Source organism: Thamnophis sirtalis, unplaced genomic scaffold (genome assembly GCF_051295495.1).
Source record: "Thamnophis sirtalis isolate CommonGarterSnake01/CBP01778 unplaced genomic scaffold, rThaSir2_p1.2 scaffold_10, whole genome shotgun sequence".
Lineage (NCBI taxonomy): Eukaryota > Metazoa > Chordata > Lepidosauria > Squamata > Natricidae > Thamnophis > Thamnophis sirtalis.
In genome coordinates this window covers 44,061,091-44,085,748 of record NW_028261390.1, presented here as the reverse complement: position 1 = coordinate 44,085,748, position 24,658 = coordinate 44,061,091, and the positions used below count along the sequence as shown (strand labels likewise).

At 38.6% G+C, this 24,658-nt stretch overlaps 1 protein-coding gene across 2 annotated transcripts; it reads left to right on the top strand.

The window, feature by feature from the left end:
* The first annotated feature begins 2,009 nt into the window (after positions 1–2,009).
* On the top strand, positions 2,010–23,927 carry FRG1 (FSHD region gene 1). 2 transcript variants are annotated; one of them, XM_087724488.1, is made up of 9 exons: positions 2,010–2,143; positions 6,482–6,549; positions 7,259–7,381; positions 10,055–10,109; positions 11,818–11,932; positions 13,949–14,053; positions 15,438–15,529; positions 17,194–17,304; positions 23,778–23,927. In XM_087724488.1, exons 1-9 carry the CDS (start codon positions 2,082–2,084, stop codon positions 23,812–23,814), a joined length of 768 nt encoding a protein of 255 aa, XP_087580614.1. In that variant the 5' UTR covers positions 2,010–2,081; the 3' UTR covers positions 23,815–23,927. The 2 variants fall into 2 exon arrangements, with proteins under 2 accessions (XP_087580614.1, XP_087580615.1); XM_087724489.1 differs by lacking the exon at positions 23,778–23,927 and adding an exon at positions 21,651–22,718.
* Positions 23,928–24,658: the final 731 nt, after the last annotated feature.

Below are 24,658 nucleotides of genomic sequence, written 5' to 3'. Positions count from 1 at the left end.
CAGCTCACTGCACCCTTAGTATTTCCTTACTATTCCAGGTCCAGTGCACCTATATACATCATAGCCCCACTTTCTCTCTAAACCAGACCTGAAGGAAATCATGTATGCTATTACACTTCTGGCAAATTTAGTTAATTTCCTAAGAAACATCTAGGCTCCGTGGTACATAACATAGCCATTATTGTGCTAAATTACTGAATATTTCTTACAGTGCAATTCTGGAATTAATTAGGAATTTTGCACTTAGAATGATGTTAAGTCGCTCTTAATGTGAACAGCTTGACCATAAATTCCATAATTCCTTTCAATAATGCTTTGGAGTGGAGGAGAAACACTCTACAGCGTGAATGACTTTTTCCTTTTCCAATTCCAGATTTTTATAGTAACAGCAACACCTGCTGGAAAAAGTTGGAAAGATTTTTTTACAAAAGAGGGTTGCGGGAGGTCCTGTTTCTGAAGAAAGGTGGTAGAGAGAAACCTTGAAGTACTGTCAAAGGAGGCAAAAGCCACATCAGAGCAAGAAGCAACACATATGATCTTTCTTCTGCTCTTTCCCTCAGCAATCCAGCATCTGCAAAAGTCAATAAGGAGGAAGATGTGGTCTCCTCCAAAGGCACATTGCCAACGTCCCAAAGAATCTGGAATAAAACTCCACTTCTTCTTGAGCAGAACTATACCCTCTTCAACCACCACAAAGCAAACACTCAGCAGGAATATGGCAGTTGGGTTTCCTATAACTTGTAAAGGCATCAGCCAGCTTTGAAAGAGGGACTTGAGGAACATCGTCCAGAGATGCTGCTTTTGATTGTTAGAATTTAACGCTAACATGCTGGACCATTTTACTGGAGCATCATTAACAAGCATGCAAACAACAAAAAGAAAAAAAATGTGCTGTCACTTCCCTTCCTTTGCTTCAGTCTCTGCAAAACAGCCATTGTTGTGGAAGTTTACTACTACAGGTAAAAAGGTAAAGCTTCCCCTTGCACATATGTGCTAGTTGTTCCCGACTCTAGGGCACAGTGGTCATTTCCATTTCAAAGCCGATGAGCCAGCCAGACGTATCTATAGTCATGTGGCTGGCATGTGACTAAACACCAAAGGCACACGGAACGCTGTTACCTTCCCACCAAAGGTGGTCCCTGTTTTTCTACTTGCATTTCTATGTGCTTTCAAATTGCTAGGTTGGCACAAGCTGGGACAAGTAATGGGAGCTCACTCCGTTACACAGTGCTAGGGATTTGAACCCCCTGAACTGCTGACCTTCTGATCGACAAGCTCAGCGTCCTAGCCACTGAGCTACTGCATCCCTATTTTACTATACCCAGGCAGAAAACTCCAGGCATCCTTGTGGAATGCGGTACATCAGGTAGACTACCACATTTTTTAAAGTCTGTAGATTCTCAGTCATCCTGGTCCTGGTTGTCCCAAAGGTGCTTTTTCCGGAGGCAACTGGACTGTCTTTTATTTCGTGAGAAGCAAAACGTCTTCAAAGAAAAGGGAAAAAAACAAAGTCCAGTTGCCTACTGAAAAAGCACCTTTGGACACCACATTTTTAGTCTCCAGGAAGGGCAAGGGCATCGAGATCTGGCTCTAGGCGCTAGGATAGACTGATGTGCATCTGTGGATGATATGGAAGCATCCTAGGAAGAAGACTAAGACGCCGGGGGTTTGGTTCAGTTGCCCCTACCCAGCGGCTGCCAGATGCGGGCTGTAAAAATCCAGAACATTTTTAAATGGCACCAAAGATCTCTTTGTTATCATTTAATGGTCAACCGGATTTTTGCAGGAAACATTATGGTGTCTGTCTCGCTTCCCTAGTGGGACCGTTAGACGAGAGGTGGGAAGCTGATAAGATCGCAAGCATTAGAAAAGCCTCCCCTCTAAACTGCTGGGAAGACCGCATAAGCGCATCACACCAGGCGCCCTTCGTCAGGGATGAAGCCTCGATGCCTGAAATGCGCATGCTCAGTCCGAAAGACCCCAAAAGGCCCGAAGATCTTCCTTCCCAGCTTCCGTAGCGGCGCAAGAAAAACGAAAGGCGGAGTTTGTCCTTCTGCGGCTCCCGTACTACGCCAGCAGGCATGGCGGAATACTCTTGCGTTAAGAAAACAAAACTGGTTCTTAAGGGGGCGAAATCGAAAAGGTGAGTGTTATTCCTCAGGATGGTGGAATGGTGAAAAAGAGTGTGGGTTTTCCTCTTTTTTCTCCAGTAAGTGTGGTCGATATCTTCGCCTGGGAGGCGGTTTGTAGTTCTCGCCCTGAAATAATGACTAATTGCCTCTGAGCATACACAGATGTCCTTCCCTCGCTTTTGAGGGGAAAAAAATTCATCATGCAGCTGGGATTAAAGGAGGAAATTAAGAAATTCCAAAATCTTAAATTTTTAAAAAGTGTATTTTAATTATATTTTAAACTAAAAAATGCAATTAACGCCGCTTTTAAAAAGGGGTTTAATTGTACATTTTCTATCCTTCAATTCAGAGTATTTTTCTATTAGATTTGTATAGCTGCTTATCTCACCCGAGACATGCACAATAACCACCAGCACTACAAATAACCCCAGGCGACAGATGATGATAATAATAAATTAAGACACAATTCTTTTCCCACCCATGACCCTGGTAAAACAGGGTCTTCAGCGCCTTACAAAATGCATAAGTGAAATAATATGCAAATCTCTAGATAACATTACTAGTATGTTGTATCTTTGCCCTGCTTGTTTCTTGTAACTTGCTGTTCTTGTAAATACATAAACCTCTTATGTCATTATGAAATGGAAATGATTACAGCATGGAATGTTCTCATATGTATGTTCTTCGTATACATATTCTAAACCAAAAGAATTAAATTAGATTCTGTGTGTGTGTGTGTCAATTTTTTGATTCCTAGGACTATCTGGAAATAATCTCTACAGTTTTCTTGGGCAAGTTTTTTTAGAAGTGATTGCTCCTTCCTAGGTCTGAGAGAAAGTGACTGTCACCCAGTTGGGTTCTAGCCTAAGGCAGTACTAGAATTTGCAGTCTTCCAGTTTCTAGCCTGGTGCCTTAACCACTACACCAGACTATTTCTCCTAAATCAGACTCTAACTCAAAAGCACATTACTGCTTAAATTCCTATTCCACCAACCACTTTGTATAACCTCTTGTTAAGTAAACTATAGTTAATTACATTGGAATTCTCTTTGCTCCTAATTTGTTTTTGGTTACTATATTTTTCGGAGTATAAGACGCACCAAGGTTTTGAAGAGGCTTTTTTTTTTAAAAGTAGGTAGGTAGATAGATAGAGGGATAGACAGGGAGAGAAAGAGAGAGAAATACAGTAGGGAGGGAGGGAGAGAGTAGTTAGGTAGGTAGGTTGATAAAGGGAGAGAAAGAAAAAGAGAGAGATGGAGAGAGTGTAGGTAGATAGATAGAGGGATAGAGAGAGAGAAATAGAGATAGAGAAAAATACGGTAGATAGGTAGGGGGAGAGAGAGAGTAGTTAGGTAGATAGATAAAGGGAGAGAGAGAGAAATACAGGAGGTAGGTAGGGAGAGAGAGTATGTGTAGGTAGGTAGGTATGTAGAGGGACAGAGAGAGAAATACAGTAGGTAGATAGGGAGAGAAAGAGGGTAGGTAGGTACCGTGTTTCCCTGAAAATAAGACAGGGCCTTATTTTCTTTTAACCCTCCAAATAAGGAGTTGGCCTTATTTTCGGGGTTGTCTTATTTTTCAGGTGCAGGAAGCAGCAAGCCCACCAGCCCCACCCTCTCCAACCCACCGCCTGCTTGCCTGCGGCCACAATGACCCAAGTTCTCCTTGCATCCTGGCCTTTGCCTGCCCTGCTTGCTGGCAGCGGAACAGCTGACTGTGCTGCTCTGGCCTCCCCGGGGGGGGGGGCTCTTCCTGGCAGAACGAACGAACACAGACACACACACACACTTACACACACACACACTCCCCCTCCAAGGCAGCCACATCCCTTCACTAACTTGCTTTCCAGCTCCATTCTCCGCTCCATGTGCAGGACAAGAAAAGTAGACTGTGTGCCTATGGAAAAAAAAAATACCAGAAAATGCCTTCCAAATTTTCGCAAAAAAAAAAAATCTCACGAAGTGGGAAGTAGTCCCACATGGCAGTGGAGAATGGAGCAGGAAAGCAGGCTAGTGGAGGGATGTGGCTGCCTTGGGGAGGGCGGGGATCTCTCTCACACACACGCACACACCATCCTTTCCTTGGGAACTCTGTACAGACACAGAGAAGGCTTCGGATAGAGCATTTGGGGGATGTGCGTCTGCGCTGAGATCCCAAGAAAAGAACAATTGCCAGGAAAACCGGGGGGGGGAAGGGGGATTTTGCCTCATCCTGTGCTGAGCTTCAGAACAGGGTAAGAACAGAGTAAGAGAAAGTAAAATCTCCCCTCCACATTTTCAAGCCATTCGCAAAAATGCCCCATTCCAATCCTTCAATACTGCAATCCTGGAATATGCTGAAGGCTCGAAATGGGGCATTTTTGCGAATGGCTTGAAAATGTGGAGGGGGATATTCCTGCCTCTCACCCTCTTCTGAAGGTTAGCACAGACTGAAAACAGAATAAGAGAAAAAATCCCCCCTCCTCATTTTCAAGCTGTTTGCAAAAATGCCTCATTTCGAGCCTTCAATGTGAATATGCAGGTGAGAAGTGACCTCCTATAGGCATGAAAATCCATACACTTAGGACATCAGAATAAGCCCTGCGAGGAAACGTGCAGGCCGCTGAAGTGCAGGAAATCTTCCCCCAACCTGCATATCGTCCTTTCAAAGAGGAGTTTCATCTGGACGAAGAGGTAGCTGAAGGCGGCGTTTGTGTCACCTTCATCCTGCTGAAACTCCTCTTTAAAAGGATGATCTGCAGGGGGGGGGGAATTTCCTGCACATCAGCAGCGGCGTCTCCTTGCAGGGCTTCTTCCGATGTCCCAGGTGTATTGGTTTCCATGCTTTCTTTTCCTGTTCCGTGGACAGAATTGCGAGCTGTGATTGTATTATGTAAGGAGGGCATGAGGCATTTGGGTTGTGTTGCTTGGCCTCTGGCTTCTTTTGCAGCCGCAATTGGCTGCAAAAGCGACCGGCGTTTGCTGGAGGCAGAGGCCTGAGTGGCACCTGCAGATCAACTGTTTTGTGAATGGAGCGGCCCAGCTGATCCGATTAAGGGGCCAAGAAGCCCTGAGGTGACCGGGGAAGGGAAGGACTGCCCCCTGTTCTGGCTAAACCCACCCCTTCACTAGGGCTTATTTTTGGGGCAGAGTTTATATTTTTGCCCACCGCGAAAATCTGGCATGGCCTTAGTTTCAGGACATGTTGTATTTTCGGGAAAACACGGTAGGTAGATAAAGGGATAGAGAGAGAGAGGGAAATACAGTAGGTAGTTAGGGGGAGAGAGAGTGTGTGTGTAGGTAAGTAGGTAGAGGGAAAGAGAGAAAGAAATAGAAACAGAGAGAAATACAGTAGATAGGTAGGTGTTTCTGCTGGCATAGCACAGCACTTGATCAATGTAATTCTCATCAATCGGTTAAAGAGCTTTCCAAAAGGGAAAAAAAAGTTTTTGCACTCTACAAACCTCCCAAAAACGGTCTGTTTTTCACAAAAACAGGCCCATTTTTCCCCAAAAAAGGCATGAATAGCCTTGGGGGAGCTTGCAGAGTGCTCCTGCGGGGGGAGGGGGACAAAAACAAGCAAAAAATGGTCCATTTTTTCATGAACACGGGCCCATTTATTGTAAAAAAAAATTACATGCATGGCCTTATGGAGGCTTATTGAGTGATGCTGGGGGCTTGGGGGGGGCAAAAAAGGCCCGTATTTTGTTCATTTCTGCCCTCCCCAGCTTCTAGGAGCTCTCTGAAAGCCTCCATAAGGGTATGCATGGCCATTTTGGTAAAGGGGGGGGGGCTTCAGAAGGCAAAAAATGCTGTATTTGATGTATAAAACACATCCAGATTTTCAGCCTCTTTTTTGAGGAAAAAAGGTGTATCTTATATTCCGAAAAGTACGGTATATTTTGGCAGTATTTATAAAAATGGAATTTGCATTATTGATAAACCTAAGCAGATGTCCGGTGGTATATTTTTAGGACCTTAACAGACTTGACTAAGTCTAGGATATAAAAATCTCTGTATAATGGATTGTGTTGCTATTTTATGGATAATTCAAAAGAAGTTTTATTTCAGAGGAAAGTGAGTTGTAGGTTAAACAAAACACCAATAGAAACCAGAGTATGTTTATAATAGATAGCCTTTCTCTTAACATGTGAGATTCTGAGGAACACTGATGTTTAAGAGCAGTTCAGAAAGGTTTTGGGAAACTATGCCTCCAGGTAAGAAATTTAGTTAATTAGTTCTAAATTTCAGCATTTTCTTTACACATGTCATTGCTCTTCTGTTGAGTGTTGCTGTCATTTAAAAAGGAAATGTGCAATATTAAATTGGTTAGAATTATTAATTACATGCAAATGCTCCCTTTTCTTCCAGTAAGAAAAAAAATACAGATAAAAAACGTAAAAGAGAAGATGATGAAGAAGATAAGCTTGATATAGTTGGTAAGTGATTTTTTTCATGGAAAATAAAAAATATAGGAATTCTTAATTAGGGACCAAAGAAAGATTAATGTTTAAATAAACTTGAAATTATAGGTTTGGGACATACCTCCCAACAGTTAATATATTGTGTTTTGTGGTTGACTCTAATAATAGAACATGTCTATTATAAAGCAATATTGATGGTTGGAGTCTGAGCATAATGGAATAGTCACAGAATTGTGTCTATACTTTGCATATTTTATGATAACGTACTGAATACAACATTCACAGCATTTTATTGTGATTCTTAATACTTCAAGCTGTCTAACTTATGAACTCAAATACATAGTCAAAAGCTAGCAATATTATGATCCTTCATGTTTATTCTTATCAGCTGTTGTGGCAAGAGAATTTCTAAAACTAAACAATTTATTATTAGATTGAAAAATGACAAACAAGGATAGAGAAATGTGTTTTATATCTAGAGGCCTCCCATATATTTGCAGTCTAAATCTGGTATCCCATAAAGAAGTTAATGTGTTTAATGATGACAATTTAAAAGGCTTTTGATTAACAGCTACAATTGAGCATTAACTTTGATCTCTCAAAATAAATTGTTACAAAGGAAAGCAGTTGCTTGATATTTCCAAAATGTTTCCTTAAGCAATTAAAATCCCTTACATTTTACATAGGGAGCAGCTTTTTTATTCTGTTGTTTTCTCTATTTTAGAAGGCTGGTGGACGATAACTAATTTTGGTGAAATCACGGGAACTGTAGCAATAGAGATGGGTCTTGGTACCTATATCAGTGCTCTTGATAATGGCCTCTTCACTCTTGGAGCTCCACATAAAGGCTGGTATCACATCTATTTATGTTACCATGAAACTATTCTGTTTTTCCCAATGATAGCAAATATATGGTAAATTAATCTTACAAACACCGCCAAAGCAGTGTCTAGATTTCTAACTGCATTTAATTATTGGCATGCCAGTTGCACCCAAACAATATGGAACCAAGTACAGATAGATCTTGACATTACCACAATTAGGGCTGGAATTTCCATCACTAAGCAATGAGGTCATAAAGTCCAATGTTATGTGCCACATTGCTTAACAATGGCAATCCTGTCCCTCTTGCCATCTTTAACTAAATTCCTTTAATCATTAGTTAAAACCCATCCTGATCTAAGCCATTCCTGCCTTGGTTTCTCCTAGCCCTGCGCTGTTGTTTTTCTAAGGTAAGGAAATGCCTTTCTGTCAACTCCCTGCAACTGCCTATCCCCTAACCCACCCTCATCTCTTCCCTTTTGGTCACCCACATGTTGCCTTTTTAGGTAGATGCCAAATGTGCATTTAATGTTATATTTCTTGTGATGCAAAATCAGTCCTGTTTGTTATAAATTATAGATAGGTATAGGTCACTAATGGTTAATCTTTTCGGCACCGAGTGCCAAAACTCGAGCGTGCCGGAACGTGGAAGAGAGTAGCTGGGCGGTACGCACAGCGGTCAGATGCACTTCTAGGTTTCGTCACATGTATATGTGTCAGAGAGCTGCTCTCTTCCGGGTTCTGGTGCATGCATGTCAGCTGGTCTTCACATGAAGACCAGCTGACTGGCATGCATACGCATGATGGAACCCGAAAAAGCAGCTGGCGACGGCATGTATGCCCACAGAGAGGGTTCTATGTGCCACCTCTGGTACGTGTGTCATAGGTTCACCATCACAGGTATAGGTAGTGAATATATCAGAAAAAAATAAACTTTGAATTTCCTAATATCCTTAATGCATTCTCTGAGTCTTTTGTATCAATAATTGTTAAAGTAATTCTCCAACTCCCAACAACTTAAACTACAGTATTTAAAGCCAAAGTTCTAGATTGAAGCTACATGGTGCTCAGTTATATATTTATAAGGAATTTAAAAGCAATTCAGTCACAGTTGTTGAAAATCCTACCACAAGTTCCTTATTCAACTTCCAATTCTCTAACACTACTGGAACTAGTCTGCATTTCCCTTGGAGACTTGTTCTGGCTGAAGCAAGTCTATTGGGGAACTTCCCTGGTCCATCTCATCTTATTAGGTTCACTTCCACCCAAGAGAATAAATTATTGATGATTTGGCATATCACAGTCTCATTTTGACAGTACTACCTGCTTTGGGACTTAATAAAGCTCTGGCTGGACCGAAGAGAAGATTTGAGAATCTAGAGATCAAAAATGACAGAGCCGATATCATGTCTCACCCCCTTTATTGCACAATTCCTTTTTCTCCCTGGACTGTCCCTTGATATTTCTTTAACCTGTTATGTGGTCTACATAGGAAACTATTTATTTTGGCTCAGATTGAGATGTTACCTATTAGGGCAACAATTGGTAGATATATAAGTCTCCCATTTGAAAACCAGACTTGTTTCTTTTCAGACTTGAAAATAGAATTTGTTTGATACGAACTATCATACTGTATAAAATATCATATATCATATGCCTTTTGAACACTGATCATATTTTATATTTCCAATTGTTAACATTTCTAATTGCCATTGCATTCAGGAGGCCATTTCCCTTTTCCTTGGTAGTTACTCTTCAGAAACCTCAAAGATGTTTGACAGATTTTTATCAGTAGTTACAAACCATTTTTTCCTCCCTAATTTTATTTATATAGAATTTTTATGCCACTTTTGTTTTTGTAAATCTTAAGATAGTGAACTGTTCTGACCCCCCTCTTTGCTCGTTCACAAACGACAGCCAGACAGAACTTCAAAGGAAATATCTTTATCAGTCCCGGCTCAAGCTGGCTGCGAGCCCAAAATAAACATAGATAAAGTCTCTGGCAAAAAGTTACACAGCAAATGCAAAAACAAAACTCTTACAGCAAACCAGGTTTACAGAAAGCAAATCACTTATCCAAGTGCCTCTTTGAATCACGGAACTGAACTCACAAACAAACGAATGACGAACGACATTGACTTCTGCAACTAAGGCATGGCACCATCAGTCTTTTATCTGCAGGAAAAGACCCTAACGAGCAACAGCTGCTCATTATCCTGCAACAACTCACAGGTTTCTGCTGAGTCACAACAGTGAACATACCTAATATTACTCCTCCTATTTTCCCCACAGCCACAATTTGTGAGATGGATTGGGTTAAAAGAGTGTTACTGGTCCAAAGTCACCTAGGTAGGACTGGAACTCACAGTTTCCTGGTTTCTGTCCTGGTGCTTTAATCACAATACCACTGGCTGCCTATAAATAACTCATCATGACAAACATGCCTAATACTTTTTTCTCATCCTGTTTTCCCCACAACCACAAACTCTCCTAGTTTCTAGCTTGGTGCTTTAACTAGATCAGGCTGGTTTTCCCAGTTTGCAAATTAGTAACCATTGACTGTGTTAAAAAAACTTTTTTTTTGTTAGTTAACTGTATTGCTAGTCTTTTTCTTGTTTTTGGTCTTAGATAATAAATAAATTGTGATTGAATTCTATAACTCTAATAAGCATATCTTTTTTTTTTTTTTTAAAAAAAGATGAAGGACCTAGTCCTCCTGAACAATTCACTGCGGTCAAGCTGTCAGATACAAGGTAATTTTTCTCTTGGACTTTGAATTAATATAAGAGTATCAAATTTAGATTGTATTATATGTCCGTAGATGACTTTTGTAATCATAGTTTAGAAATAATATTTCCCTTTTAAGAAATTGATATGTATCAATTTTATGTATGTCCACAAGAGTTACAGAATCACTGCATGTATGCATTGAAAAAACACATGAAGGAGATCCTATAGGTTAGGTTCACTGCTGCCACATTTCGATTGTGCAATTTCTGCAGATATAGAGATCTCCCACATGAAGGTGGGGGGAATACTATCTGAACTAGAGCCCCTTCAGACTCATCCATATCTTGCAATGGATGGTTTGATATGTCCTTAGGGGAAGGTTAGACTACATAACCTCTTCTTCTAGCGGCTAGCCACATTCCCATATGCTCATGTTCTGTCTGGAGAAAACAGTGATACTTTTCCTCATACAACTTGCATAAAATAAGTATTGTTGCATTATTGTCTTACCTTGTATATTCTGTTTCTGCTAGAAATAGGAAAAATGGATTTAAGAACTTAGAAAGATCAATCTAAAAGCAAATCAGGGTCTTAGATTGACCTTTCTAAATTCTTAAATCCAATTGGGATTTGAGAAAACCCAGATTGAAATCCCTACTTAATCATAGTACCTTTTTGTTGTCATTCCTTCCTAGTGGAAACTACTTCGCTAAGTATTTTTCATGGTGCCACAGTAAAAAGAAAAGCCTACAAATGCCATTCACTTAAACTCCCAAAGAAAATCAGGATATAGACCATATTGTTAACAGTAATAACAATAATTATATAATTCTATTTATTATATAATACAACACAGGAAAGTTCATTGGGGATAGTTGGATAGTGGGTTCATGCTCTTGGTTGCATAGTGAGTTCATGTGAATATCCATTTGAATATTCTCTGGGTTTCTTTCTGAACTGCAAGTGTACTCTTAACACACATCTGTTCTGACCCCCTCCCCCCGGGTCCGGTGAGTAACGCCAACACAAGCTTACTGTTAGCCACGCTTTATTCACAGTAATTACTCACAGACAAGACGTTGGCAGCAACCTAGACTCCCACAGATAATGATACACACAAGAGCTTCTCCAGCTTAGTATAAACGGTTGTATACTGCAAAAGGTCTCCTCCCAAAGTCTCTTCTTATATACTCTCTTGGGAGGAGCCAAATCATAACCACTTGGGCCTGATTATCTCCTATGAGTCTCTCTTCGTAATTGCTGCCTTCGCTTCTCCGCCCTTCTTTGTTGGGTGTCAGGGACAAACTCCCTTTGATCTTCACCACTGCTCCAGTGCCTGACGTCAGGGACAAACTCCCTTTGACTTTCACCACTGCTCCATGCCTCAGGTGCCTCCTGGTGGCCAAGCAGCCTCTCTGATCCCTGCTTGGAGTCTGAACCCTGCCCAGGGTCCTCCACATCTTCCAGAGCCGACTCATAGGGTCCCTCGCTATCGGAGTCCATCGACAGCTCCAACGGCTCCTGCTGGGCCACAACACACATCCATACAGCTATTCATAATTTCTTTTAAAGAAATTTGTTTATTGTCTTCTCATTGGATCAGGGAGTGTTCTAGAACATAACTTGAAAAAATATTAACTTCAGTATTAATCTGATCAATCCCTCAAATAATTTTTCTTCTTTTTGTTTTGTTTCTTTTTTTATTTTTATTTTTTCTTTCCTTTCTTTCAGAATTGCATTGAAATCGGGGTATGGAAAATACCTTGGCATTAATTCAGATGGGCTTGTAATTGGACGTTCCGATGCAATAGGTGCAAGAGAGCAGTGGGAGCCTGTGTTTCAAGAGGCAAGTGTTCTAAAATGTTCAGTTGTCCTTCTTAATGTAACTTAGCAGCAAAGGATATAATTTGTATTTGTGAAGAGAATTCAAAGTACCACATACATCAGATAAAGTCACAATGATTTACTGTGAGCCAGAATCTAGATGTGCAGGTCCTGGAGTTGATGAGGCATGGTCTAGTGGAGTTAGCCCTGTAAAGGGCTTGACCCTATGAGTACAGAGGAAATGAATAAATCCTCAGAACTATAGGCACAGCCACATTGTTATTAAATTCATAGCCTTCCTGTTCATCAAGGTCCTGGATCCAGGCATCAATGAATGTGTCCTCCACACCCCATTGCAAGTGGAGAACTGCTAGTTTTAAAGAAACAATGATCTATCATCCCCTCAATAAACTCACAGAAAATCCAAGTCTGCAGGACAAATTTCGTCTCCAATTTTCCTTTTTTATGGAAAGTTGTAGAGAATGTAGTTGATTTGCAGCTTTAGAAAGTTTTTGAAGAAATTGGTTGGTTGGGTCAGGAGTTCTGGGAGTTGAAGTCCATAGGTCTCAAAGTTACCATAGATTCCCAGCCCTGATATATTGGTTGATTACCATCTATAAAGCATGTCAAGACATAAGGACAGGCTATTTGCTGGAACCTGTTTAACCCTATCCAGTGAAATGTACCTAGGCGAGTGTACTCTATGTACTTTCTAAGAAACAATGTACTGGTAATACTCTCTTGCATTTTTTTGTTGCAACAGTTTCTCTTTGCAATTACGTAACTCCTGAGATTCGAATGGACCCATTTTGGGGAGCCTTTTGTAAGACCTTAAAATCCTGGTTCTTTCTTCAGGATTAGGCAAAGATGTTAGATGAACTGATTTTGTAATATGGTAATTGGGAAGATGAATATGATTGTGAGCTCAGTTGTATTTTCTCTTTTGTGATTTCACACTTCTGGCTGATTATCTTTTCTTGATTTTAATTCTACTTTAGCTACACAGATCTGCATTTTGACTTAGGTGGCCATACAAAAACATAAGAACAATAAATAGTGTGCTCAATCTATGGCCTCTTTAGTTATATCATATCAGATAGTACTTGATAGAAGATTGCCAAAGAGTCCTGTTCAGGCAGGGAAGATTATAATGGGCTTGACCTCTGTTTCATGAGTCAAACTAGGTGTCAAGACTCTGTCTTTCATTAGCCCAATTACAGGGTATTTTCTTTTTCCCCAACTCCAGAGAAGAAATATTTGCACAAATTGGCAAAGAAATACTTATATAGAAATGCCTTTTACTGTAAGTGAATAATGGAAGTTTTCTACCTATCTCTGACGATTTAGGGATTTGATTGTTCCTATTGCAGAAGTGTAGCTTCACCTTGGATTAAATGGATGAAATAATATATCCTGTAATAAGACAACTTCTTATGTTACTGAGACCAAAATGACACTATTGGAACATTTACTGTAACGTATTTTTGAAGTGGCTATTTCAGTCTGACACCTGGAAAAGCATATTATTGAAAATAATTGTCAACTTGTTAAATGTAGATTTCGATTTAAATTTGTAATAATGTTCTAAAATGCTGTATTGTAACATTAATAATAGCAATAGCAGTAGTAGACTTATATACCGCTTCATAGGCCTTTCAGGTCTCTCTAAGCGGTTTACAGAGAGTCAGCATATTGCCCCCAACAATCTGGGTCCTCATTTTACCCACCTCGGAAGGATGGAAGGCTGAGTCAACCCTGAGCCGGTGAGATTTGAACCGCTGACCTGCTGATCTAGCAGTAGCCTGCAGTGCTGCTTTTAACCACTGCGCCACCTTGGCTCAATAAAGTGGGGGCAAATGGTTATCCAAAATCTATGAACATGCATACATATTTAGGATCAAAAATAATATTAATGAGTTTGGAATTAATGGGTATGGAAATAAATTCCTGAAAAAATAATCTTTAAATCTTCCATGTGAACCGTAAGCAAATAATTTAATTTGACTTTTTGTTCTAGTTGTTGTTTTTTGCCTTGCAGGGAAAAATGGCTCTGTTAGCATCCAACAGCTGTTTTATCAGTTGTAATGAAGAAGGTGATATAATAGCCAAAAGTAAAACAGCAGACAATGATGAAATGATAAAGGTAATTCTTGTAATTTGTAAATATAGGTACTTCTATAATCAGTGTTTGAATAACATAAACAAATGCAGAAACCTGTAGCTTACCATTTAATTCACAAAGATCTAGATTTTCTTCACAGATGGTGATGGTTACAAGAACTGGTTGGTACACATGCATCCTTTCTGGTGTTTTGCCCATAATATATGCCATTTCTGATCATCATTTACTGTTCAGAAACCCCGACAAGAAAAGCTTCCCTTGTCATCTGATTTAGGTTGTCTGTTTTTAACTGGCTTGAACTTTCATGAGAGAAAAATGAGATCCTCGGCAATTTTAGATGTAATAGCTTTAGCTACTGTATTTTTCGGAGTTTGAAACATACCTTTTTCCCTCAAAAAAGAGGCTAAAAATCTGGATGCGTCTTATACACTGAACACAGCATTTTTTGCCTCCTGAAGCCCTGCCCCCTTCACTAAAACAACCGTGCAGAGCCTGTAGAAGGCTTTCAGAGAACTCCTGGGGGCTGGGGAGGGCAGAAATGAGTGAAAAACAAGCCAGTTTTTGCTCAATTTTGACCCTATAAGCACTCTATAAGTACTCCTAAAGGCTATGCCTTTAGTACTGTATAAGCCTCCTAAAGGCTATGCGTGCAATTTTTTTTGACAAAAAAACAGGCCATTTTTTGCTTGTTTTTGCTCCACCACCACCACCACCCCGAGCATTCTGCAAGCCCCCTAAAGGCTATTCATGCCTTGGGGGGGACCCCATTTCGTAAAAAACTGTCTGTTTTGGGGGGGTTGCAGAGTGCAAAAACCTTTTCTTTTTAATTTGTCTCTTCAAAACCTTGGTGTGTCTTATACTCCGGTGCGTGTTATACTCTGAAAAATATGGTAAATGCTTTTTCCTTTATTTAAGATACAGGTTTATATAGCAGAATTAATAGAATCCAATGCCTTTATGGAATCCCGACACATTTAAAATCAGAAAATAGTCAGATTTTTACATAGCAAAAGGCACCATCTGTCCCACCAACAATGTATAAGACTTAATGCTGGAAGAACCGCTGTACAATTATGCACTTAAACTAAATCCTGGCTGTATATATTCCTTGAATCAGTCTTGTACAACCTAGCATATCTTGATGTGTTGGATTATATAAGTCTTTTGTTCTCAGTGTGTTGAGAGCAATAAGAGTCCAACACCCTTCGGATGCATCAAGTGGAGAGAAAGCTGCTCTGTTTCTTAGGGCTTTATTATGAGATGTTATCAAAACAGATTGTTCACAGGCTGATGCATACTTAGGATTAGTGAACCTGAATAGGAAAACGTGGAGGAAAAATACCACAAAGGAAGATAAATTTGAAGTCGGACTTTTCAAAATCTGTAATTTTCTCTCCTCATTTAGATCAGAACTTGTACAGAAAAAGAAGCCAAACAAAAAGATGACATTTCTGAAGAAGATAAAGGAAATGTAAAGCAATGTGAGATCAACTATGTGTATGTAACACAAATTTCTTCACTCTCAGTAAAAAAATAAAAGCAAGTTGTAGCTTCACTAGTAATAACAGTTATTTTTCTTTTGGTGAAAACTTTTCAAGAGCTCTGGCCTGAGATTTCTGAATGAATTTTATTCTTCAGCTGCTGATAGGGCTCAAAACTGAACATAGGGTAGATTTTGGTGTTAAAGAAAAATTTGTTTTCATAGAACAAGATAAAAACATTTGCAGCTAAATGCAAAATAGTTATTTTTACCAACTTGTCTTAAGGTTCATCACTGGGTTCAATCCATAAATGGGTGGATTGTTTTAAGCTATTTTACTGCTAAGATGTCTTAATATGTTTGTTCTGCAAATACACATGGATGCACATATGTGCAACACTGTTTCCCAAAACCACATTCCCTTGATTAAATCATGAAACTTACATTCTATGGCATATGCTGCTAATGGTCCTAAGTCGTAAAATGGATCAAATATATGATGTAATACATAGTTCTTCACTGTTCTGGTTTTGCATTTGTACAGGTAGTCCACAACATATGACCACAATTGAGCTACAAATTTATGATCCTAAGTGAAAGATTTCTTAAGTGAGTTTTGATCCATTTTATGACTTTTTGTCACACTTGTTAAGTGAAGCATTGCAATTGTTAAGTTTACACATTAAGTGAATCTGATTTCCCCATTGACAGCTTGTCAGACTGTCACAAAAGCTGATTACATGACTCCAGGACACTGCAATGGTCATAAATATGAGCCAGTTGCCAAGCATCTGAATTTTGATCATGTGACCATGGGGATGCTGTCACAGTCGTAAGTGTGAAAAATGGTCATGTCACTATATATATGTTTTTTTATTTGTGCTGATAAATAAATAAAGGGAGACTAGTATAGATCTATTTCAAGCTACCTGTACTTTATTACATCTTCGAATCCCAGTAAGGGTATGGCTAGCTGATGAGAGCTAAATAGCTTGAAATAGATCTATACTAGTCTCCCTTTATCTATTTATCAGCACAAATACAACACAAATGTAACAAAGGCAACAGTAAAATATTGGGCTTTCTGTCTGGATGGTCTCTTGTGACGAGCCAATGGACAGAGAATGGAAGCACTTAGCTTCCTCCCATAATTGGGACATACCAGGGGTTGTGACACTATATGTATGTATGTATGTATGTATGTATGTATGTATATGTGTATGTATGTATGTATGTATGTATGTATGTATGTATGTACGGGTATGGCTAGCTGATGAGAGCTAAATAGCTTGAAATAGATCTATACTAGTCTCCCTTTATTTATTTATCAGCACAAACAAATATATATATATATATATATATATATATATATATATATATATATATATATATATATATATATATATATATATATATATATATATAAAGTCACATTTATTTATCAGCACAAATATAACATATATATATATATATATATATATATATATATATATATATATATATATATATATATATATATATATACACACACACACACACACATATACACACACACACACATATATACATATATACACATATATACATATATATATGTGTGTGTGTGTGTGTGTGTGTATATATATATTATATATATATATATAAAATCAAAGGCATTAATCACCTGTGTTTTATTTTCTAGGAAGAAGTTTCAGAGTTTTCAAGATCACAAAATGAAAGTAAGCCAAGAAGATAGTAAAATTCTGAAAAAAGCTAGGAAAGAAGGCACTTTCCATGAAGCACTGCTGGACAGGTACTCTCATTTATATATTATTATTTTAATATCTCTTTTATTTCCATATATAACTCAAGGTGCCAAACATACCAATATTCCTTTCGCCACATATTTTTCCCACCTGTGTGGGGAGTTAAGTTGAGAGAGAATGACTAGTCCAAAGTCACCCAGTCACCTTTCATGCCTAAAGTGGGACTAGAACTCATAGTCTCCTGGTTTCTAACCTGGTGTATTAATCATGGCAAGCATGTTCAAGGCACTTCTCAAATCGCAAGCCCAGATTTTATGGTGTTTAAACTTACTGTTATCATTGGTCAGCCAGATATTTAGATTGGATTTGGATTTGTCTGTCAAGTCCTTTCTAAGGATCTGAAACTGATTTTTTTAATAATATTAAATAATAATATTAAGTATATATTAAATATTATCATTATTTAGACTTAATTTTATATGCACTCAGTTTTTTTCAGTGCATGAGGGTTTCATATTTTATGTGGGAGTATAAGGTTAGGATAGGCACCCACATTTTGTTATAGTCATTTATATAGCTTCTTGCTCTCTGTTTTCCAACATCTCCTTCCAACACTCGCAATTTTGGCTTTTATTTGTATTTTGTTTATTCGTAGTGTTCTAAAACTGTGATTTAGAAACCCAGAGTCATATATGCAGCAGGATCAATTGAATAAATAAATAATGGGCATCATTTATCTACAGTTACCCACAAATCCAAACAGAAATGATTTAAAGGACTTCATTGTCTTTTTATCAATTTACATACAATTTTGTAGGTCTCGGATATCCATCACAGCAGTGGTGTCCAAAATGTCTGTCTGTCTTCGCAGAGTTTATTTGGCTTTTTATACAGTCTCAACAAGCAAAGCAAGAGCATAGGTAGCAACAGCATCTTATTGGCTTATTCTCCTTGTCAATCTCTAAGACCATCCAATCCAGGGTAGAATCTCACGTAACTCCCTGGTAGTGCCTGGTTCCACTAATTAGGTGCACTCATAGCCAGTTGAGGTAATCGGTTACCAAGGCGCATGGCAGTTTGTTGCTCACGGCTCCTCCATAACCTTTGTATAACCTCTACATCTCACTCTTTTTTATTTTGTGAGACAAGGTATCATAAGAGGGGTTAATAAAAGAAATCATTATCAAAAGAGGAACATAATTACTTATATAGGGCATATATGTGACACTGAGGCAGTATGGAAGAGGGTTTTAGGGCAAAAAGCTGTGATACACATATTGCACAGGGAGGGAAGACACTGAACAAAACAGTACCCACCAATCAGAATAGCACAAATAATCACTAAATAATGTAGAACATTTCCCAATAAACCTGTGGCCAACCAAGCACAAAAGCTTTCCCACCAGAATTCTAAAGTATCAATTTTCAAATCGGAGGCCAAATTGTGTAAAATGTTGAGCTGGTGCTGGATGGTTTGTGATTCATCTGAAAGATTGAAACAACACATTAATTACTAAAATAGCTAAAAAGATAGCATTAATTATTTTTGCCAAATTACATGCAACAGCATTAATATTAAGATAAGTGCAAGCCGCAAGCGCTTGCACACCCACTATAGATATAGCCAATACTACATATTTTACTTTATTAAGTGAAGCTGTCTCAGAGTCACAAGTGCTGTCTAGCATGACTCTGCGTCGAGAACGGCTTGAATGAAGTTGCTGTTTGGAAAGCAAAACAGGAATTAACCAGCTGAGACAACACTGTGCTTCACCAATATTAGCAGGAATATAATTAAAAGTTTCTTGACCACATGTAAAAAAACCATCCTTGTGGGAGCCAAGGATAACAGGTGAACTAATATGAAGACAGTGAGGGTTTTTACTTGAAGATGTACAATTAACTACTTTGACACGTTATATTCTCAAAAACTGCTACCATAGGTGTGTGCAAAGCAATTGCATCGGGGTGGATCAAAGGCATCAACCCCAAACTAGATATAGTCTTATAGTTAAAGTTTTCATTCAATAGCAATTAATCAAACCAGTGAAGTTTTTTACTGCAGGCGGTATACAAACAGGAACCAAAACATGTAGAAAGCAAATTTCCAATGTCAAATGATTCAGATAAGTAAAAGACATCAGTGTGTGTGATATTAGCTAGCTGCACCCATAGGTTTTGCTTCATTCTCTGTTCCAGCGAGTGTTTGGGTGAGATGACAGCTGTTGTCGCTAAAGGGCAGCAATTAACAATCAAACATAAACAAAATGATGACTAAGGAATTGGCAGTTAAAACCGCAAAGATGGCAGCGCACAAGTTCTCAGGGATTTGTTCCAGTGTTGTCGTTGCAACACTGCCTGTGCTTTGGTGGTCAGGGTTTTCATATTTCCCCACATCATGGACAGCTGGTCCAACGAGATCGTATTGGCCGCTGTGCTGTTTGTAGAGTCATCTTGACCATTTCTCGAACCAGATTCAGGGACTGGTACCACGACATCCTTAGCTGGATGTACACAATGTGCTAGAATCCACAAAGATCCTGTAGAAGCAAGCACAGCATATCCTTATCCCCCTAGAGGGGGAGGCAAACCTTTTTTAACCTGTTGTGTTACCCATGCCAAATTGAGGTACGCCAAATTCAACAAATTGATTGTGTACCTGAGAGCCCTCCTTTTTTATTGTTTGTGAAGACAGTCCTTAAAGCACCAATTGGCACGTTCCACAATGGCTTGACCTGTGGAATTATAGGGTAGCCAATGAGTTACAAAATTACAAAAAGGCCAATGAAGAGTAGGCCATTATCAGTTTTTAAAGAGAAAGGTTTACCCAAAGCAGTAATAGCTGAAAGAAGATGAGAAATAACATGATTAGCTGTTTCTCCTCGTTGAGGTGTGGCCCAAAGCACTCCTGAATAGGTATCAATAGATAAATGAATATACTTCCGGGGAGCCAGAGAGGGAACATGGGTGGCATCCATTTGCCATAGTTGATTAGAGGCCAAACCACGGGGATTAACTCTACTTGGTCTGGTCGAGTGGAATATGGCAAGCTGATGCCAGCCCCCTGGCATTCTGGTGGAAAAAAGAGTGACTGAAGAATGGATCTGAAAAAAGAGTAGATAAAACATAAACAGCTGCATCTGCATATCTGTTGCCTCAAGAAATAGGTCCTAGAAGAAACAAATATGCATGTGAGAAAAAAAATATAAATGCTTTTGATCTTGTAATGGTTGCTGCAAAGTTAAGAACAGAGCCATGAGATTAGAATCAATCCTAGGTGTGATGTAAGAACCTGAAAGATTAAAAATAAGTTGACACTTATAATGAAAGTCAGAAATTAAATTAAACAGCTGTTGAGAAAAAGTGTGAAAAGCTAAAATACCAATAAACAATTCCAAAAATTGTGGAGGCGACTGTATTGCATGGTAGGAAACTTTCCCGGTATCATAATGAGAATCCTTCTAGTAATCACACTCTCATTCGCCCTCTATCAGAAAAAACAGTAGAAGCTTGCGAAAACACAGAAAACGAAAGCAATAGATGAACAGGAAAAGAAGAAGTCATTAAACACGCAAACCAAGAATCTTTAGGCAAATAATATGCAATACAGCCCACATAATCAGTTAAAGCACACTGAAGAGATAACTTATTCTGAAAATAAAATTGAAAATCAGATTTCGGAATAGGAAGAACAATATTAATCAAATCAGTCCAATGTCTGCAACAAGCTCAGGTGCAACCCAAAGTTATTAATTCAGCAACTGCCTGGATAAATGGCAAAACATTTTGGGATGGAGTCTGTTTGTCTTCTAATACAGCTAACAGTCCCGTAGGCAGCTTTATTAGTAGAAAACATCAAAAGTGTTAGCTGACAGTCTCTATAAGAAATATGATCCACAAACTGAAATATATCAAAATATCATTAATCTTCTCAACTGTGGCCAGTGCAGAAGGAATCAGATCTTTGGGGTGTTTTCCTTCGGTCAATAAATCAAATAAGGGTCCAAGTATATATGCCAGCAAAGAAGAATACAGGCGACCCCAAGTAAGGATCCCCAGCAACTGCCGTAAATTAATTAGCAAAATATCTTTGTGTAATTTTAAACAAAGAAAAACTGGAGCAAGAAAACATTGCAACATTTCTTGCAGTTGTATTTTTTCCTGGATCAATTTGCAATCCATAGACACTTAAATCATTTTTTTTATTTCTGAAAGCTAATTAGATTGTATCTTTGGGGCTCTAATTAAAATATCATTCATATAATGATTTACCAAAGCCGATGGATAACGCTTATGAAAAGGATTCAATTCTGCAACATAAATCTGACACAAAGAAGGACTAAGTAAATGTGTAAATCAACCAATGAAATAACTTTGCACATTTTGCTTTTAGTTTCGACCCTTGATGGAAAGGGCTGTGGGAGGCTGCAGATATACCCCGCCCATTGGATTTCGACAATCCCTTTTAAAATGACCAGGTGTATCACAGTTGTAATACTTTCCTTGAGGCTTGCTTCCTTGCAATAAAGTAGCCGCCAATAAATTAGTTTGACAAGAGGCTGTTCCTATATCTTGACATGCTTTAATCATATTTGCCAAATCAGGATTGTTCCCAAGACCAATAATTGCCCTTCGGCATTCAGAAGTAGTGTTTTCCTTTGCTAATTTCAGCAACAACCTCATTTGAGCCTCAGGATTGTCTATGTGTCGACTCAAAGCATCCTGCAATCTGTTAATAAAATCAGGATACAGCTCAGTAGCCTTCTGCCTGATATTAGAGAAGGCTTGCTGAGGCTTGCCAGAAACAGGCACAGTAAAAACAAACACTTCCTGATTTGGGGGGGGGGGGAACGGGACAGAGGAAAAACAATCTTTTAAGCCAATTACTTCATGATCTTGTGAAATCAAATTAGGTGAACAGACAGAAAACATATCTTCTATACCCCCCCGCCGGCATCTTTTGCTAATTGTTTCTCTAAAATTTGCCTCATGGGAGTATACAATGACCGTGGAGAAGCAGAAGAATTAACCTCTCCATGAGGAGCTGAAAGTCTAATTAAAGATGATTTCGGGGGAATAATTTTTACTTGATCACAATCAGGCAGAAGTTTTGTGGTCAATTGTCCTGCCAAAACTTTAGAGCCAAATTTTTCCACTGCTTGACTTGAGCCCTGGGTTCAAGATGTAAAGTTTTCCTTGTCCAGGGACATTGTTTCCCTATCTCTCCCACCAGCTTCCTTATGCCTGCCTCAGCTGCTGTAACACCTGACTTCTGTAACAAGAATCTTAAGTTCTTTTATGTGTTGTTGCTGGTAGTGAGACAGCCTGCAACCCATACTCACCTCTGAGGGGTCCCCTAGGGCGATTGGTGCACCTTGGGGTCTCTTCCAGACGGGAGGTAAGTATGTTGGTTGTTGCTCCCACGGAGGGTATCCCTGTCCCTCTTTGGGCGCCAGATGTAGGTCTCAGAAATCCATCACAGCAGGTGTCCAAAATGTCTGTCTGCCTTTGCAGAATTTATTTGGCTTTTTATACAGTTTCAATTAGCAAAACAAGAGCATAGGAAGCAACAGCATCTTATTGGCTTATTCTCCTTGTCAATCTCTTAAGACCATCCCAGCCAGGATAGAATCTCACCTGACTCCCTGGTAGTGATCGGTTACCAAGGTGCATGGCAGTTTGCTCAATGATACCCTTATATCAATGATACCCTTATATCAAACCTTTACATCAATTATATTAAGTTTGCTGCATTTTACGACCTTTCTTGCCACAGTTATTAAGTGAATCACTGCAGTTAAATTAATAATATGGTTGTTAAGTGAATCTTCCCCATTGACTTATCTCACATGATCTCGGGAAACTGCAACCATCATAAATAAGAGTCAGTTGCTAGGCTTCTCTTTTGATCATGTGACCATGGATATGCTGAAACAGTCCTAAATGTGAAAAATGATCATGTCACTTTTTTCACTGACGTTGTAGCTTCGAATGGTCACTGTATGAACTGTTGTACGTTGAGAACTACCTGTAGTAAACCAATTTGAAGATTCATTGTGGCAGTTGATGGGCGGTTTTCCTCTTTTCTTCAGTAATTTTCAAACAAAAGCATTGACTAACGGGTATTCCTCTAAAAACTATATATATACTATCATGTTTACATTTTCATCTGCATAATCTAAAAAGTTTGCTATGCCAATTTTTAAACATTACAATTTCAAATGTTTTGATCACAATGTTTCACAAAATACATAATTTTGAGTATAAAGCAGGTATTTTTGGAAGCATATCAAGCTCAAACTACTGTCAAAAATCCCACAACAGTCCGGTTTACCTATGAGATGGAAAATGTTGCTAGATTTCACACTTGATATATCTCAGAATGGTACATTTTGCACAGTTCTACTTATATCAGTGATAAATTATGTAGATTTAGTAGAAATAGTTCCCATTGATTCAGTTTAAATCACAATTGCATTATGTCAACCATAATCCATCCTTTTCTTCCTTTCTTTTTTAGGAGAGCAAAACTGAAAGCTGATAGATATTGCAAATGATCAGAACTGCGATGCACTTTGTTCCTTCCCTTATTAGCAGCTTTGTGTATTTGTATGTGTGTGCATTTTTTAAAATAAAACAATTTGTCAAAATAAATTTCAATTCTAAGATATTTAATATTTTCATATTTTTAATTAGCATTACATTATATTATACAAAATAAGCATAAAATGCACAAAATATGAAAATCTGGTAAATAATACAACATAGGCCTCTGAATGGCTTTAAAAAGAGCCAACGTACAGATAAAATTAAGCCCCAGGCCATTAATGTCATTGACACCTTTTATCAGTCAAATCAAATTGTTGTAAAGCCTCTTCCAAATGTTATAGGAAGGTAATATTCCCATTTTAATATTAGGTCCAAAAACAGGGTTCTACTACAAAAGGAGAATATGCTTTTGATGTTGAACATATGCAGGATAGGACCCATGAAAGTTGATCCAATAAGATTGGACAGGTACTCCATGACTTACAATAGTTCATTTAATGACCATCCAAAATTAAAAGCAATAAAGTGACTTATGGGCCCTTTTCACACTTAACAACTGTTGTAGCATCCCTGTGGTTACATGATCAAAATTTGGATGCTTGGCAATTTGTATATATTTCTGATCATTGCAGTGTCTGGGGTCATGTCATATTTTACAACCATCTTATTAACAACCAGTGATACACTTAACTGGGACAAGAACAAAGGAGCAAAACATCTGCAAGCGTGCTCTCCTTGCTTCACAAAAGTTTTTTTTCTAGGAAATGCAGTCTAATTTGGTTAAATGTGGGCTTTTTGTCAAAGCTATGATGACATTGTGTACATCATGATAATTTCAGGAAATGCAATTCT